The sequence below is a fragment of the Hyperolius riggenbachi genome, chromosome 3, assembly GCF_040937935.1.
Source record: "Hyperolius riggenbachi isolate aHypRig1 chromosome 3, aHypRig1.pri, whole genome shotgun sequence".
In the NCBI taxonomy this organism is placed as follows: Eukaryota; Metazoa; Chordata; class Amphibia; order Anura; family Hyperoliidae; genus Hyperolius; species Hyperolius riggenbachi.
In genome coordinates this window covers 311,886,944-311,904,150 of record NC_090648.1, presented here as the reverse complement: position 1 = coordinate 311,904,150, position 17,207 = coordinate 311,886,944, and the positions used below count along the sequence as shown (strand labels likewise).

Here is a 17,207-nt window from a genome sequence, read left to right as displayed (position 1 = left end):
ACATAACTCTGTACGCAACAACAATGTTGGGAAATGAATCTCGAATGGGCCAAATGTACCGAAGACACTCTTGAGCTGTATTAATGTTATCAGGAAGCATTTCTCGAAAAATCTTCAATTCTCCACATAAATCAATTCCGTCCAAATCGCGTGAATCTTCTGTGCATAACTTGCTGTCCAAATTCATGCAGCACTTTAACAAATTGTCATCGTTTAATGCCTGCAAACTCTTCAACTTGTACAGAAATCCAAAGATTGAAGCATACTCTTCCAGCTGTTGGAATCTTTTTTCCATTGATGTAAGTGCTTGATCCACTATCCATAAGAAGTATCCTGTTCTGAAGGCCTCCTCCGGCGAAAATGTTGATTCATCGTTACTCTCATAATTGAATTGTTTTTTCTTCCGTGCGACTCTTCGTTCTTTGAATTTCTGTTCCACATTAATTTCGGATGCAATTTCCTTTGCTATGATCATAGCACCAGAGAATCCGGTTTCCCGGTACTTTTTTAGGAAGGTAACAAGGCCTTTGACTTGCTGTATTGCCACATCAAGCTGCATGTCAGCTAATTGCAAAGTTTTGCTGACAGTATTCACAGCAAATAAAATGTCGTACCATATGATTAAGCTCAGAATAAACTCGAAGCTTCCAAGCTCATAGTTTGCAAGACATTCTGATTCACTTTTCACTAGCGGATCATTGGCGTTATCAGTGACAGTCAACAGTGCCTCCCTGACTTCTCTTATCTGATAACGTAGTGCTTTCACACTTTCAAGGCGGCACTCCCACCTTGTTTCTGACAGTGATTTTGTGGTCATGAAAGGCACAGCTTCTTCCAAAATTTTCCACCTTTCAGTCGACCCAGCAAAACATTTATATATTCTCTGTATGGCACCAAAAAATGTCACTGCTTGGGAGTTGCATTTAGCCATGTCTCCTAAAACAAGGTTAAGATTATGGCAGTCACAAGGGGTGTAAAATGCTCGACTATTCATGCGAAGAATGTGCCCTTGAACTCCTTGGTGCTTTCCCTTCATGTTCCCTTCATGTTCGCACCATTGTCGTACCCCTGTCCATGACAATCGGCAATGTCCAGACCATGGTTTTCCAGTGCGGCAAGAAGAGCCTCTGACAATCCCTTTCCTGTTGCGTTGGGTATTCAAAGTCATTTGGTAACCTGATTGGACCCTTTTCCACTAACATGTCACGCACATTACTGGTAACATGTTCCCAAATCCCAATTACCTGGATCATAAATGTCCTCTAGCGTGCTTGTTGTTTCAAGAGGAGTGTCAGAAGTGTGCAGAGTAATGCTTCCTGCTCCGCTTACAGTTTCACAAGAAAGGTACTCACTTTCTGCTGTGTCTGTTTCAATAACATTGTCACCACAGAGAGGTCCGCCAATTTCCTTGTTGCTCGTGGGCAACTGCCCATCATCACAAGAGGGCGATGAAATGCTTTCGTTGCCAGCAAGTTTTCTTTTTTCGTTGGATGTACAACTTGGTATCAGAACTTGGTCAGCTGTCACGTCATCAGGGCGATTGCTCAAATCCTCATTCTCAAGTCTTTGGCGTTTGGCGCTGACTTTGTTGGTACAATAAACTTCTCCAGCGCTCCCTTTTGCGTCTGAATGAAAGCTTCTTTATCTTTACGTTTCTTAGCTTTCACCGCCCCACAGTCATATTTACGGAATCTGTCTCTGTCTCTGCCACTCATGGTGATCACTGTTATTCTTTTCCCAATAAACAAAAAAACAGAAGCAAAGATGCCAGATGCTTTCAGCTGAATAGTTCTGTCTTGATGGGTTCTATTCGAGGTGGAATTTTAAGGTGGCTGTTTGAATGGCCTGTGGAAAAAGACACACCATTCAGTTGCCTGATTAGTGCCACGAAGAAGAGTACACATTATAAATTAGTTTTGTCCCTATGTGCACTTATGGGGTACTTGAGGACTGAGTTGATTTATACCAACTTGCCTTTTCACACTATTCTTTGTAAACCCTAGAAATGGTTGTGCGTGAAAATCACAGTAACTAAGCAGATTGTGAAATACTCAGACTGGCCCATCTGGCACCAACAACCATGCCACACTCAAAATTGCTTAAATCACCTTTCTTTCCCATTCAGACGTTCAGTTTGGAGTTCAGGAGATTGTCTTGCCCAGGACCACACCCCTAAATGCATTGAAGCAACTGCCATGTGATTGGTTGATTTGATAACTGCATTCATGAGAAATTGAACAGGTGTTCCTAATAATTCTTTAGGTGAGTGTATATTTTACCTAATGGCATTCACTGTGTAGCCTGTACCAAATACTACCACTAAGACACCAGTTTAATAAAGATGAGATGTCATCATGATCTGAAAGTGTGTTTTATTACATTAGTTTCAACACACCCAGTACCACTAGAGACAACACTTGTGACAGTCCTGGTGAGTCTGATACCCCTCCCAGACTGGCTAATAATAGGTGCTACTAGGCTGGATTGGGAGCTGTGGATGGGTACTAGGCTGGCTGGGAATGGGTGCTAGGCTGCCTGGAGAGCTGGGGATAGGTACTAAGCTTGCTGCTTAGTTCCCATCCCCAGCTCCCCAGGCAGCCAGGCACCCATCCCCAACCAGCCAGCTTAGCACCCACCCCCAGATCCCCAGCCAGCCACCTACCCATCCCTCTTGGAACTTAGTAATGTGTACATGCAGATAGGCACCCAGTTGAACCAGTTAGAAGTCTTTACTAAAGAAACACATGCAGATATAGATACAGCTTACAAATAACTATGATCATATATAATAATGAATACAGGAAATGACAACCCCATACAGATTATCATCACGTTTTACACACATCTTGCTGTTGTCTTACTATACTGCAAATTAAAGAGAACCTTAACTGAAAATGAAAAGTCAAAATAAACATGTCATACTTATCTCTGTGTAGTCTACGCATCAATCTATTTCTCCTCTTCTGTGATCAATGGGATTCTCTGTCCTCCATTTTGAAAATGGCCTTTACCCCATAACAGCTTCCTAGTCAGCACAGTGTTAAACTGTAATATCACCAACTTAAGCCATAGGTAAACATGAACATTACCTTGCACATTCAGTTGTAACTGACAGCATCCGATATATAACTGACAGCAACTGGTATATTTCTGTTCTGATAAAATATTGTCAGAACTGGAAGGGCTCACTGTAAGAAGAAAATGGGGAGCTTCTGAGAGGAACTGATGGTGAGGTAAGTATGTAATATTTATTTTCAGCTACATCATGTGTTTATTTTAAATAATTTTTCTCAGTTCAGGTTCCATTTAAAATAACTATGTTGTTAAACATCTAACAACCTGGAAATTGTAAGGTTCATGTTTCACAAAATTCACATTGTTGTAGTAACTTTTGACTTGCAATGATTTTTGCTTGTCGTGATACTTATATCTGTGAAGTATCACAGATTTAAAGGAGTCATCAGGCAAATTGCTTAAAACAGGTGTCCCCAACCTTTTCCGGCCCAGGGACCACGGGGGGCGGGGTGATTTGGGCCGGCGCGTGCGACCTAGTGGACAGTGTCATGCGCAGCGGGTTACGGGGGGGGGGGGGGGGGGGGGGCGGTGGAATGGGGTGCGGCGGCATTGCTAACATAGTTGCCCCAGTATAGGGAGTTTAGCTACCTTAGTAAAGCTAGTATAGTGCCCCAGTATAGCTAGTATAGTGCCCCAGTATATAGCTAGTACAGTGCCCAGTATATAGCTAGTATAGTGCCCAGTATAGAGCTAGTATAGTATGTGGTATAGAGCTAGTATAGTGCCCAGTATAGAGCTAGTATAGTGCCCAGTATAGAGCCAGTATAGAGCTAGTATAGTGCCCAGTATAGAGCTACTATAGTGCCCAGTATATAGCTAGCATAGTGCCCAGTATATAGCTAGCATAGTGCCCAGTATAGAGCTAGCATAGTGCCCAGTATAGAGCTAGCATAGTGCCCACTGCCCAGTATATAGCTAGTGCCCAGTATATAGCTATTGCCCAGTATATAGCTAGTATAGTGCCCAGTATATAGCTAGCATAGTGCCCAGTATATAGCTAGCATAGTGCCCAGTATAGAGCTAGCATAGTGCCCAGTATAGAGCTAGAATAGTGCCCACTGCCCAGTATATAGCTAGCATAGTGCCCAGTATATAGCTAGCATAGTGCCCAGTATATGGCTAGCATAGTGCCCACTGCCCAGTATATAGCTAGTGCCCAGTATATAGCTAGCATAGTGCCCAGTATATAGCTAGCATAGTGCCCAGTATATAGCTAGCATAGTGCCCAGTATATAGCTAGTATAGTGCCTAGTATATAGCTAGTACCCAGTATATAGTGCCCAGTATATAGCTAGTATAGTGCCCACTGCCCAGTATATAGCTAGTGCCCAGTATATAGCTAGCATGGTGCCCAGTATATAGCTAGCATAGTGCCCAGTATATAGCTAGGATAGTGCCCACTGCCCAGTATATAGCTAGTGCCTAGTATATAGCAAGCATAGTGCCCAGTATATAGCTAGCATAGTGCCCAGTATATAACTAGCATAGTGCCAGTATATAGCTAGTATAAAGCCTAGTATATAGCTAGTACCCAGTATATAGCTAGTATAGTGCCCAGTATATAGCTAGTATAGTGCCCACTGCCCAGTATATAGCTAGTGCCCAGTATATAGCTAGCATAGTGCCCAATATATAGCTAGCATAGTGCCCAGTATATAGCTAGCATAGTGCCAGTATATAGCTAGTATAGTGCCAGTATATAGCTAGTATAGTGCCTAGTATATAGCTAGTACCCAGTATATAGCTAGTATAGTGCCCAGTATATAGCTAGTATAGTGCCCACTGCCCAGTATATAGCTAGTGCCCAGTATATAGCTAGCATAGTGCCCAGTATATAACTAGCATAGTGCCCACTGCCCAGTATATAGCTAGTACACTGCCCAGTATATAGCTAGTGCCCAGTATATAGCTAGTATAGTTCCCACTGACCAGTATATAGCTAGTGCCCAGTATATAGCTAGTATAGTGCCCACTCACTGCCCAGTATATAGCTAGTGCCCAGTATATAGCTAGCATGATAGTGCCCAATATATAGCTAGCATAGTGCCCACTGCCCAGTATATAGCTAGTGCCCAGTATATAGCTAGCATAGTGCCCTGCCCAGACTGACAGACAGTATATAGGTATAAAATAGTTATGCTCCCCCAGTACCCCGCCCAAATTTACTAATCAGCGGCAGCCCCACAAATAATCCTCCTCCTCCTCCTACCTACCAGACCGGCGGTATCTGTGCTCTGCTCCGCGGCTGCCCTCAGTGCCTGGTGCGGTGGCTGTGGCTGGCCTATACCGTCTGGCGACTCGCTCAGCCTCAGAGTCCAGGCTGGGGCTGGTGGTGTGGTCGGCTCTCCAGGTCGGGCTGCCGCTGGGAGCGCGCTCTCTGTCGCTCTCAATCGTGACGTCACTCGCAGAGCGCACCCAGCAGCCGGGCAGAGGAGGGAAAGGATGCCGATGTGCTCCACATACAGGAAGTGCACGGCACCAGCAGGTTAGTGAGCGATCGGCGGTGGTGGCCGCCCGCAGCATTAGGCCGGCTCTGAGTGGCGGACGGTGCGCGGGGCCCCTTCAAGCGCGGGGCCTGGAGCGATTGCCCCACTTGCCCCCCCCCCCCAAAGGCCGGCTCTGATAAGAACCTTCTTAAATCCTAAGTAATAGTGGCAATTTAGCATGAATTTCTAGAGCTGCACTACAGTGGTGCAGATTAAGAAGTGCTTGATAGCAGTTCTACAGATGTAGAACTGCAGGGTAGACATGATTGCAGAGTGCAGGCTAGACATGATTTGTGTGGTGCTCCTCCCCCCTGAGGAATTCCTCCTCAGAGCCTGCTGCTATCAATACAGCAGGTGTGTTGGTTACCTCAGCAACAGGAATTCCCCTCACATCCTCCACTGTCTGAGAGACCTTCCTAGCTCCTCCTAGTTTACATCAGTTTTAGAAGGAATCTGCACTACTTAGTGATTTCTTAGGCTGTCTGAGATAGTTCTGCATGGATTTCAAAAAACCTACAAATATTTTGTCTCAGACACTCTGATAAATGTCCCCCTGTGTTTCTTATATGATCTGCTCTCCTTCTGCTCTGTATGAGTTAACTGGTAGAAGTTTGAAGTTGGTGCAATATAGTACCTGACACATTGCAGGCTATACAGGAGGGTGATGCAATGCAAGCAACAGCAGCAGCCTCACCTACAGAGCCTGAAACTAACGCTCTTAACTCAGCGATTTGACTTATCTATTTAGGTCAGCTTTATACTTTACTGGTAAACCTTGTTTCATCTTTCATTCTTGTTATGTTGATTAAAAAACACTGCCATTCCACCAGCGCCGTTTCCTGGCACACACTTTACAGGCAGCGGCCTGGAGCACCATGTTGTGTAAGTGGCATGATTTGCAGAGAGAGATCATCATTTTAATTGTCAGGCAAGAGTGCAGCATCAATGCACTGATGCTGCCTGTTGTTATGGGACATAGTCGCCAATGGTTGCCTCAAGTAACACCCCACCACCACCACCTCAGCTAGCCCATATTAGTGTGCCTCCAGTCAGGATTCATTGTACCCTGGTCTGCCTTCAGCTGCTGACATTCTTTAATTACTGGTTGACTGGTCGGCTCACAGCAAAAGAAGAGTTCAGGCAAATCAATGTATTGAGCACAGGAGCTGTCACTATCCAAAGCATGTGATTTATTGTCAAGTCCAGACAAATTGGTAATGGTATTCAGCACAAACAACTGTGTTTGCTGCTTTGGACACCACACACCAGCTGCCTTGAAACACAGTTGTTTATGCTGAATTGCATAACCCGTTTGTCTGGACTTGTCAATAAATCCTCTTCTTTAGACAGTGTCTGGCTTCCTGACTTCTGTTAATTCCAGTGAGTAGACCAGGAATTCCATCCCTCCATGCAGGTGTTGCTGAGGGACTTTGCTGCAGTATCGTGATCGTTCACCCAACTGGTCATTTATGCCTGAAATGTATATTTATTAATTGTCTTCAGCAGATTCTGTTAAACATCTACTATTATATAAGCTCTTAAAAAATGTTATGGCATGTGTAATTGTGGTACTTGTATGTCTAGGGGGCACCAAATAGGTCCTGCTGTATGCAGATGACCTCCTTCTGCTCTCACTAACAGAGAAGGGCCTACATGATAGAATGGCAGTAGTGCCCATCAACCTAAAGACAAAGACAAATGTGTTCCAGAGGAAGAAAAAACCTCCAGTGGGAACAAGTCAACACATTTTTTTTCTTCAAAAAGACCCTGTAGTTTTTGAGAAAATTAAATTTAAAGTTATGGTAACAAAAATAGTTTTAAATACAGTTTAATCACATATAACGCTTTCTTACACCACGGCATTGCAGCTTTACATATATCCCTGGCAGAAGTAATGAAATCTTAGTAAATTCATTTTGTGAACTTGCACTAAACATTTAGGGATTCTAGGAAAATCTAGCGAAAATGGCAATGACTATTTTGTTCATAATTACTCCCATAGTCCTTGTCCCATAAAAGAATAAGACAGCCTAAATCTGTATGGAGTACAGAAACTGAATGTCATCACAATTACAGATGCATATCTTATTCCTCGAATTGGGAAGCAGGAAATTTGGGTGCCCGCAGCTAATGGACTGTTTGTCAGCACCATAGGTGCTAATGCAAATATCGGCTACTGGGCATCTAAAATTTTTATAGTTACGTTATATAGTTTTTGAAACTTTTGTTTTACGAACATTACAGTATTATAGTATTTGAAATTTCTATCATTTTGAAAATTAGAAAATTATTGTCTTTTGTATTTACGAATTTTTCATTTTTTTAAATTATAGTTGTGAAAATTTTAAGGTTAGGAAGGGGGGTTATAAGATTAGGCATCAGGAAGGGGGGTTTTAGGGTTAGGCGCAAGGACGGGGGGTTTTACGGTAGGGTGTCAGTAAGGTGGGGGGGGGGGGGGTTTAGGGTTAGGCTTGAGGAAGAAAGGTTTTAGGGTTAGATGTCAGTAAGGGGGCTTTCAGGGTTAGGCATGAGGAAGGGGGATTTTAGGGTTAGGCGTTAGGAAGGGAGGTTTTAGGGTAAGGCGTCCGTAAGGGTTATTTGTCAGGAAGGGGGGTTTTAGGGTTAGGTATCAGGGAGGGTGGTCTCAGGGTTAGGCATCAGGAAGGGGGGTTTTAAGGTTAGGCATTGGAGTAGGGTGAGAGTAGAGTTAGGTTTAGTTGTAGTAAAATATTGTTAACATTTACCAATGTTTTACTGTTGTCCTTACCACTGTAAATATTTTTTTGTTTTCATTTGGCGCCCAATTCACAATGGCATTTATCAGGAATAAGATGGAGGTAAAGACAAAATATTCACGCATCTGATGCACAGGAGAAATCTACATTCATCATGCCATTTGGACTCTTTGGTTTTAAAGAATACCCAGGTAGCTCATGGCAACTCAGAACCACTAGGAAAGTATAAGGGACTAAAAGAGACTGAAAAACATTCTTACTAAAAAGCTTTATAATGAATATGAATATAATTTTGCCATCTGCAATGCATCATAGGGAAACCACAGTAGCTCACTTAAAACTGAATTATTGTAAACTAGTAACCTTAGCCTGTTTAAAGACGGGCTAGGTCTGCCTGCAGTCTTCCTGGATCGCATGCACTCGCCCGCACGCTGCTCGTGCATGCGCCGACACGCCTGCCGCTCGTGCATGCGCCGGTATGCCTGCCACTCGTGCATGTGCGCGCCCAACACACTTCTGGCAGCCAACAAGCTGCCTCTCACTCACTTGGAGGTGCAGCGGCCATGCTCTGCGCCCCCTTACAGTGCAGCGTCTGGGGACCTGTGTCCCCCCTTGCCCACCCATAGCTACACCTCTGAACATGTCCCCATTAAAAAACAATAAAATTGTTCAAAAGACTTGCACACACATTCTAACCTGCCTGATAGTTGGTCAGATCCACCGGTTGGATCTGGCAAACAACCTATTATCAGTTGGTCATCTGGTTGTTTGTCAGCTGTACACACACCCAACTTGTTGGTAGGTGTGTATGAGCCTTAAGGTCTTTTTTGAAATTGTTGAAATCATGTATGAAAGCTTTGCAATCAACTATGAAAATTGGCCCCATAGATTTCAATGCAAATTTGAAAAAGATTGTGAATTTTAGTTACAATTTTGTGAAATGTTTGATAAGCAAAAATTAGCCAAATTTGCTGTGAAACCAAGTTTGGGAATTTTGACTGCTCATCCCTAGTTAGAGTGAGAGGAAGGTTAGGTAAAGCAATAATAGAATATTGGTAAAATGACCAATCTAATATAACAATTATTCAGCACCCAATAGTAGAATATCAGCAGTATTGCTGATGTTCTACCAACCGCTTCACCCTGTGGCCAAATTTCCCAGATGCCCTTTTTTCATAGAAGGCCACACTTTTTTCATAGAAGGCCACAAATTAGGTTCACATTAGGGGCGTTTTCTGCCTTTTTTCAAGCTCAGGAGATTTGCCCCCCCCAAAAAAGTGGTACAATGAATCGCAATGAGAAGATTCATATCAGCATGGTTCATGCGCTGTGCGTTCAGCAAAGTGGTGCCTGTACCATTTTTGGGGAATTTTTACTATAATGGAAGGTATAGGGAGAGCGACAAACGCTCACAAAACCGCTTTATGTGGCAATTGTGTTCGTGCTTTTGAGAATAAATACATTGTATTTATTCTTTTCCGGGTCAAAGAGTTCACTTTCTGACTTGTAAAATACAAAACCGTTCTGGAAAAGAGCTTAGAAAAACAATTTTACCAGAAACGCTGCGCGCAGTGGAGCGCCAGGAGGGGGGGGGGGGAGGGGGGAAGTGCACAAAAACACAAAATGTTTGCGTTTTAGATTTTAGGTGTGAATGAGGCCTTACACATTTGTTTGAGGTGAAAGTATGCATTTGTACGGCAAATGCCACTCAAACAGAAAGAGAATGGTTAGAATGGGATTTTTACCCTCTGAGCTCTGTACAAAGTTTTAGTACTAAGAACAGCAATGAGAAATAACAGTAATTAAAAAAATAATAATATAACTATAGCTATGAATTTTAAAACTAAAGAAAATCTTGACCCGATGCAATAATAAATCATTATCCTTAATTAGCATTGTGCTTTTTATTTTAAAGTAAATATAATTTTATCACTTATGTTCGATTTAAGTTAAAATGCATCAGCTCTATTCTCATGACATTTTCCCTTAGCACTTGCTTGGCTTATGAATATGTGTCCTTGAACAGTGCAAATCACAGACAAGTAGCATAATGCGAAGTGTGCTGACAGGACCTGCCTTTCCTTCCACAGGAAATGCTACGTGACAAGTGTTGGAAGAGTATCTGGCAGATCCATGTTTGGAAGATGGATACACATTTTTGTAGGCTGGTTGAAAAGAAATGACTGTATTACAAATTAATCATGAACATTGCGTAATATTAATATTATATCCAATAATTTAAATTAGTGTAACATATTAATCTTTAGTATAGGCTCAAATGGAGCAGACAAAATAGTGTTTGTGATGTATAACTTACAATAATGTAACTTTCCAGACAGTGTCAGACTGGGAGGTGGTAAAGCTGAGGAAATCCACTTGCTGGCCAAGTATCAGTAATCATGTGTTTCTGCTCACAGTGAAGACTTAATACAGGTTTCTATAGGAAGCAGGGCCGGCGCTGTTATAGAGGCAAAGGGGGCAATTGCCCCAGGGCCCCTGACCTGTACAGGGGCCCCGTGCCACCGACCCTGCCAAATTTTCTTCACTCTGATCCCCCGGGGCTCTTGTGTGTGAGTCTGCAGCAGCAATTACTCACCTCTTCCGGCGGGCAGGACAGTCCGGGCACTCTTGACACGCAGTCCTCCTACTTCTCTATGAACCGGCATGTGTTCACACATAACACGCGCCGGGTCATAGAGAAGGAGGAGGACTGCATGGCAAGAGTGCCCGGACTGTGCCGCCTGCCGGAAGAGGTGAGTAATTGCTGCTGCAGAGTCACACACAAGGGCCCCGGGGAGCATTTACATAATGGCCGCAGGGAGGGTTTTGAAGGGTAGTGTGTGGCTGTTGTTGGGGGGTGGGGGTAAGGTGTTTGGCCAGAGGGCCCCCGCTTCAGTTTGCCCCAGGGCCCTGGAGCCCCTTAAACCGGCCCTGATAGGGAGCGATAGCACATGGTTTCTGCTGCTTGTGCAGCAGGTGGATTTCCTCAACTTTACCACCTCCCAGTCCAACACTGATTCCACGGCAAGATCGAGGAGCATTTTTTTGAGGCACCTGGAGGCATAATGTTGTTCAGTAAAAACTATAGGAAATGTCTACGTAGGTAGAAAAAAATCAACACCTTTATTGTCTTCCAGACAAGTTTCATAGTGTAAGGACCCGTTCACAGTGACAGTTGCATTGTGTTCTATTTAGCAGTAGGAATGCAACGGATCTGGAGAGCGGCACCAGTCATTATCTGTGCATTGTGTTGCATACAGGAAAGCATACAATCAAAGACAAGTATACTTCACTGTATCCATTAATGCTTGCCTTTTGTGGTAACGCACTGCATGCAGAGCCTTACTATGCCGCACTCTGTTGTACTGCAACGCACCTGCCGCAATGTGAGCGTTGCATAGATGGTGCAGTACACTGCGTGGTGCACCACGGTGAATGTGGCCTAAAGCCTGGTACATACTTTCAATTATGATTGGACAACCACTGACCAATTTTACCACCTCCGTGTAAGGTTTACCTGCACAATCTATTCATAGTATTCCATATATGGTGACTCTCATACTACATGGAGGTGGTAAAATTGGTCAGTGATTGGCCAATCAAAACTGAAAATGTATACCAGCTTTAAGATTTCTGAGAGCTCCACTCCCTTTATTGGGACATTTTCTGATTCTTCTGATATATTTTAAGATTGTTCAAGCATATTTTCAGATGCTTAGTTTCTTTAAAACTTGCAATATCAAACTTTTTATCAGTAACCTATTAAAAGCTATCATTTGAGCAATGTGTTTCCAGCCTACATAATTCTCTTGGCCAGTGGTGTAACAATAGACCCTGCAAGGGAGGCATGTACAGGGGGGCCCAGAAGCAACAGGGGGACCCGTAAGGGGAAAAGACTGACTAAGGGCATGGAGAGAAAACATGTTCTGCTCTTTGTAGCATTGTTCTAATGACTGCATGTGCTCACCACACAGATAAAGAATTATACACGCTTCGGAATTTTTACACTATCCCTGCTCCCTAAGGTTCGTAAAAAAACATCTGTCTCAGACTGCAGCAAAGTTCTGATGACTTCATGTACATGTTAGATGTTACAAGCAAAGGAGTCACAGGCTGAAAAAACGTTTTAGACTGGCCATTATTCAGCCATCCCTCTGAAGACATTCCTAGATTCTTATCACACACAAGCTAGTCACCCTGTGGTGTCTGATTATGGAGACAGTAAAGTGGGTAAGATTGATGTCTGACTGTCACTGTCCTTGTCCTTGAGAGTTTGCTGTCTCATACTGAGTCCAAGATCCTATAATAACAGTATCAATCAGTGACATTCTCATTTTTGTGTTGTGTTGTTTTGCCTAACTTACAGTGAATACTATTTTTTATGTTACAGCATATCATTGTTGTCCCTCCATATGACATGTGCTCTCATGTAGTAAAATAATACATGTGTGTGTGTGTGTATATATATGTACAGTGTGTCCAGTTAATGTATTTACAGTGTGTGTGTATGTATGGACAGTGTGTGCAGTCAATGTTTGTACAGTGTGTGTATGTACTGTATATGTAGTGTGTGCACACTATTTGTATGGGGTCGTGCATGGTGTGTGTGCATGCTTCCACAACCAGCCACCAATTCCACAGCACACTATCAGCACCCAGCTTGCACTCGTTTAGCTTCAGTAAGGGGGGGGCTCATCCAAAGTTTTGCAGGGGGGGGCAGTTGTTTCTAGTTACGCCCCAGCTCTTGGCTGACATGGTACACAAACATTTTCTTTTACAAGGACAGTTTACAGATTGGACAATTTCTCACAAAAGGCATTACAGTATCCTCAGATAACATCAACATTGCATAGCCTTCCAGTATGAAATCCACAAGAAATTCATGATCACTCTACTGAATCATGTACACAATTATTTTACACAGCCATAAACATATTGCACATATATTCATCAAGTTAATAGTCAGTTCTGGCCCATTCTGGAAGGGTGCTCTGGGAGACATTTTGTCACACTTTGGGCCATATGCAATTAATTTTTTCCTGGTTTTCCCCCTAGGTGATATTTTTGTCATTAAAATACCTTTTTTAAACCACCAGCAAGCAAGAAAATACTCAAAATAATGTGGATAGTACTTTACGACCTACAATTTGGCAAGTTTTCAATTGTAGAATCTCGAAAAGTTATATTAAATTAGAGATGGGATGAATCCCAAATTTGAATCCAAATCCAAAAAGATTCTCAAATCTTTCAAATCTCTCGAATCCAGTACATAAGAATTGTGTGATGCATGTAGGAATAGTAGTTAGACTTACAATATAAATATTTACCTACCGCCATCCAGCGTCCACCTGCGCAGTAAAGCGGACCTGATCGAGTTCAGTCATTTCCGCCTGGGGCCAATTGGAAAGCTGCTACTGCACCTGCGCTGGAGCCGGGGAAGGTAAATATTGCAGGCGCTACTGCGCCAGCACCACAGCCGACATCCTTATCAGCTGTGGTTTCAGGGGAGCCAGCGCTGGATCCATGAGTCTTAGGAGGATGGGGGAAGCCTCATTAGGCTTCCCGAGGTAAGTATCCCCCACAGGGTTTTCTTTTTCTTACAGATTCTCTTTAAGATTACCAATTACTTAGCAGAAAAAGCTGTGAAATGTTACTTGCTTGTGATGACAACAAAACGCGTAGGGCGGAGCCAGCAGATCTGACATCATCACACCCACCGGCAGGGAGGAACTGAGCACTTGGATACAGCGATTGTCGGAAATATTGAGCTGCCGTACCGAGATTTAATGAGCGAGCGTGGAGGAGCCATCAATAACGGTGGGGCAGCAGCCGACAGCATTATCTGATGTGTCTTATGATACTTCAGAGCACATGAGTGCAATCTATACGCACAGATAGGAGCCCAATTTTCGATTGTTGCACAATGCATTTTTCTTCTTTTATGTTTTTCATGGATTAAAAACCTTTGCATACTGAAGGATGAAGATCTGATTGATTTAATCTGCATAACATCTGAGGAGTGTGATATAAAGTATATGATCCACCTGTAAAGTTGAGGTGGTCTATATCCGGTGAGCTGCTGCTGGAAGGGGGTGTGCAGTGGATTCCCATTTGACAGAGACACACAGTGACACATCTTCACTTGGGAGTGCATGCCTGTTACTGAATAACTTGATTTTAAGTATTAAGACTGAATTACGCTATGTGAGGCTACTCTTGTCTGTTATAGGACAGTGCATAAAAGGAGAGCGCAGCAGTATCAATACATCAGTTTTTTAACTTGCATGTCCAAACTATTGCCAGTCACTCAGGTAGTGCAGGTGTGGAAATAAGAGCTAGAGGATATGGAGTCCTAAGTTTCTTCCAATCTGTTCCATGGATTCCGGCTAAAAAATAATGTATGGCAATTTTTTGTATTTTTAATGCTGATTTATTTTTTATTGACACTTTTTTTTCAGGATAACATGAAATATTGCTCATTAAAACGATATAGGTAGCTAATAGTGATAGTCCAAATCAGTCTGATTCAATCTGTGTAAAATGTGCTGCTCTACCCAAAATCAGTAATGCCCAATCAGCTTCAAGATCACAACTGTGGCTGTGGGAATGCATATTGGTAGAAGAACAGCAAATGTCTGCTGCATGGAGCAGCTCTGATGTATGGATGGCAACAGATTCACTCAGATCTGCTTAGTGCTAGAGATATGGTCAGGATCCAGCATGTATTCTGGCTGGGGTGTATGACTAGAGGAGAGGGCCTGTCTGGTATCACACTGCATAACATAAGCTCTAATTAGGTGGAATGACAACCCTTCAATCATTCATCATAAAGTAACCTAATCTCATCACAAGCCACAAAGGAGATAACCGTTCTTACTTAATTACAGTCGGAGCTGCATCTGCCAGGAGCATATGGTACACATAATCACAGGAAACATTCCGTATTGAAAATACTGATTAAAATGACTTACCTTTTCTCATGCATATATTTTCATAGGCCAGATCTCCCCTTTCATCCACTTCCAGTCTTTTCCAGGTGTTGGGGTATTTTCTTCCCAGTTTAACTACAGCCCTTAGTCCCTGTTTTCTAAGGAATAAAGAGCTATTTGCAAGCTCTAGAAGGCCTTCATTTTCATGGCATGTCCACTCTGGTGCCTTTGAGCAGTCTGTAAGTATTGCAGGACGAAAATGCAAGGGTGAACTCAAGTTGCTGCTTAGACACATTGAAGACTTGAAGTGCAGTAGTTTACCATCTTCTGTCCATTTCCACTGCTGGCTGCGGTGTGTAACATTGCATCTTCCAACTGTCACCACTTTACTTCCAATAATGCATACACTCTTCTGCTCATGATAGATCAGAAAGTTCCCTAAAAGATAAAAAAGATAAAATGTCAATGTCTGTATAAATGAGTGGCTGTATAGTGTACTGGTTGACACTTAACCTCAGCTACAGTACATCTATGCACACCCCTGGCAATATCTGCTACACCACTAATTGGAGAACGGGAATATATGTTCCCTGAGCCAATAAGATTGATTTTTACCATTAAAAATACTTTTATTTTCTTAGTTCATAGTGAAAAATTCACACTGTAGCATTATTTCAGAATCAAATATCCTCCCCATAAATTGGGACAGAAAAATAATCTACATTTTGCAATAAACAGTAGAAATAGCCAAACAAAATTTGTGTCCAACATCTACAGTAACGCTTTTTATTTTTAAACTAGAATTGATAAAACTGAGCTGTAATGTGTTTTTTCTATTTTTTTGCCTCTTTTTCCCATTAAAAGGCAAAGAAAACAAAATTTGTTCTAGGGAAAAATGCCATCCAATGAAAGTCTAGTTTGTCTTACAAAAAAACCCAATGATATATATCTCATTTAGGTATCATAAGTAGAGATAAAGTTATTGCTGACTAAATAGGGACATAGCTATGGTCTATAGTGTTTTGGCCACAAATAGTACTTTTTGAAGAGAGTGACTACTTCCAACGCATCATGTTGGGGACACCTGAGTGGAGACAGGTCAGAACTCTCCACCTGCCTGATGTGGTTGGTTGTTCCTGCATGCAACCCACTTTTATGAGTATCCTTTCATCCTTTTTGCTCTTCAACTTGAGTGACATATTGCATTACTGGGCTCTTGTTGTCTCTGTGTTTTCTCCTCAAGATGAAAAGTCATCTTATCCCCCTTTGTTATCTGTTGAATTGATTGAGTGCTGAAGTGGTAAGGCTACTGCCCAACCACTTTAGAACTCAATAAATTATACAAGAACACAGTGTTTCAAAAACTTTTGGCAACAAATAAAGAGCTATTCAGAAAGAACTTACTAAACTAGATACCGTAGCTGTGCAGAATGCTATTATTAATGTGTCAAGATTGCTGCTGCAAACTGATGATAGACTCTTAAATAATTATATAAGCACAAGGAGTAGAATACTGTGCATGCATTGATTGTCTAATGACAGGTTTATTCTGTATGTGCTGAAGAAGGAAAGATGAAGAAAATATTACTACTGACAGCAGACATTGGGCTTCTACATATAACCTAATGGGGAGGACACTGGAAGTCGTAGAAGCCAATTACATGGTTACACAACCTAATAGAGGGACAAGGCAATTTCAAAATCGTAAAAAGTAGCTATTAAATAATAAAAATAGGATCTTTCTGTCAATTTTTGGAAATTAGGATAGTAAAGAGGGAAACAGGCAGGGCAATAGATGAGTTTATAGTTATTACACACATTAGGAAAAAGGGATTAAGTTCTAGGCGAGCACCAGAAATGGTTAATATGATGCTACAAATTTCCAGTGTAATGCAAGTTTATGGAACTTACAGTAGAATTAAACCAATGCAATCATAGGTATTTTAATAGTCTAGTTTGCAGCTGCATAATTTGCATAACAT

At 42.3% G+C, this 17,207-nt stretch overlaps 1 protein-coding gene across 1 annotated transcript in view; it reads right to left on the bottom strand.

The window, feature by feature from the left end:
- The window catches only part of LOC137562313 (uncharacterized), a 58,367-nt gene that overhangs the window by 25,608 nt on the left and 15,552 nt on the right, over nt 1–17,207 (bottom strand). The window contains exon 2 of the mRNA XM_068273650.1: nt 15,268–15,663. Coding sequence (XP_068129751.1) covers nt 15,268–15,663 — 396 coding nt within the window. The remainder of the gene's footprint in view (nt 1–15,267; nt 15,664–17,207) is intronic.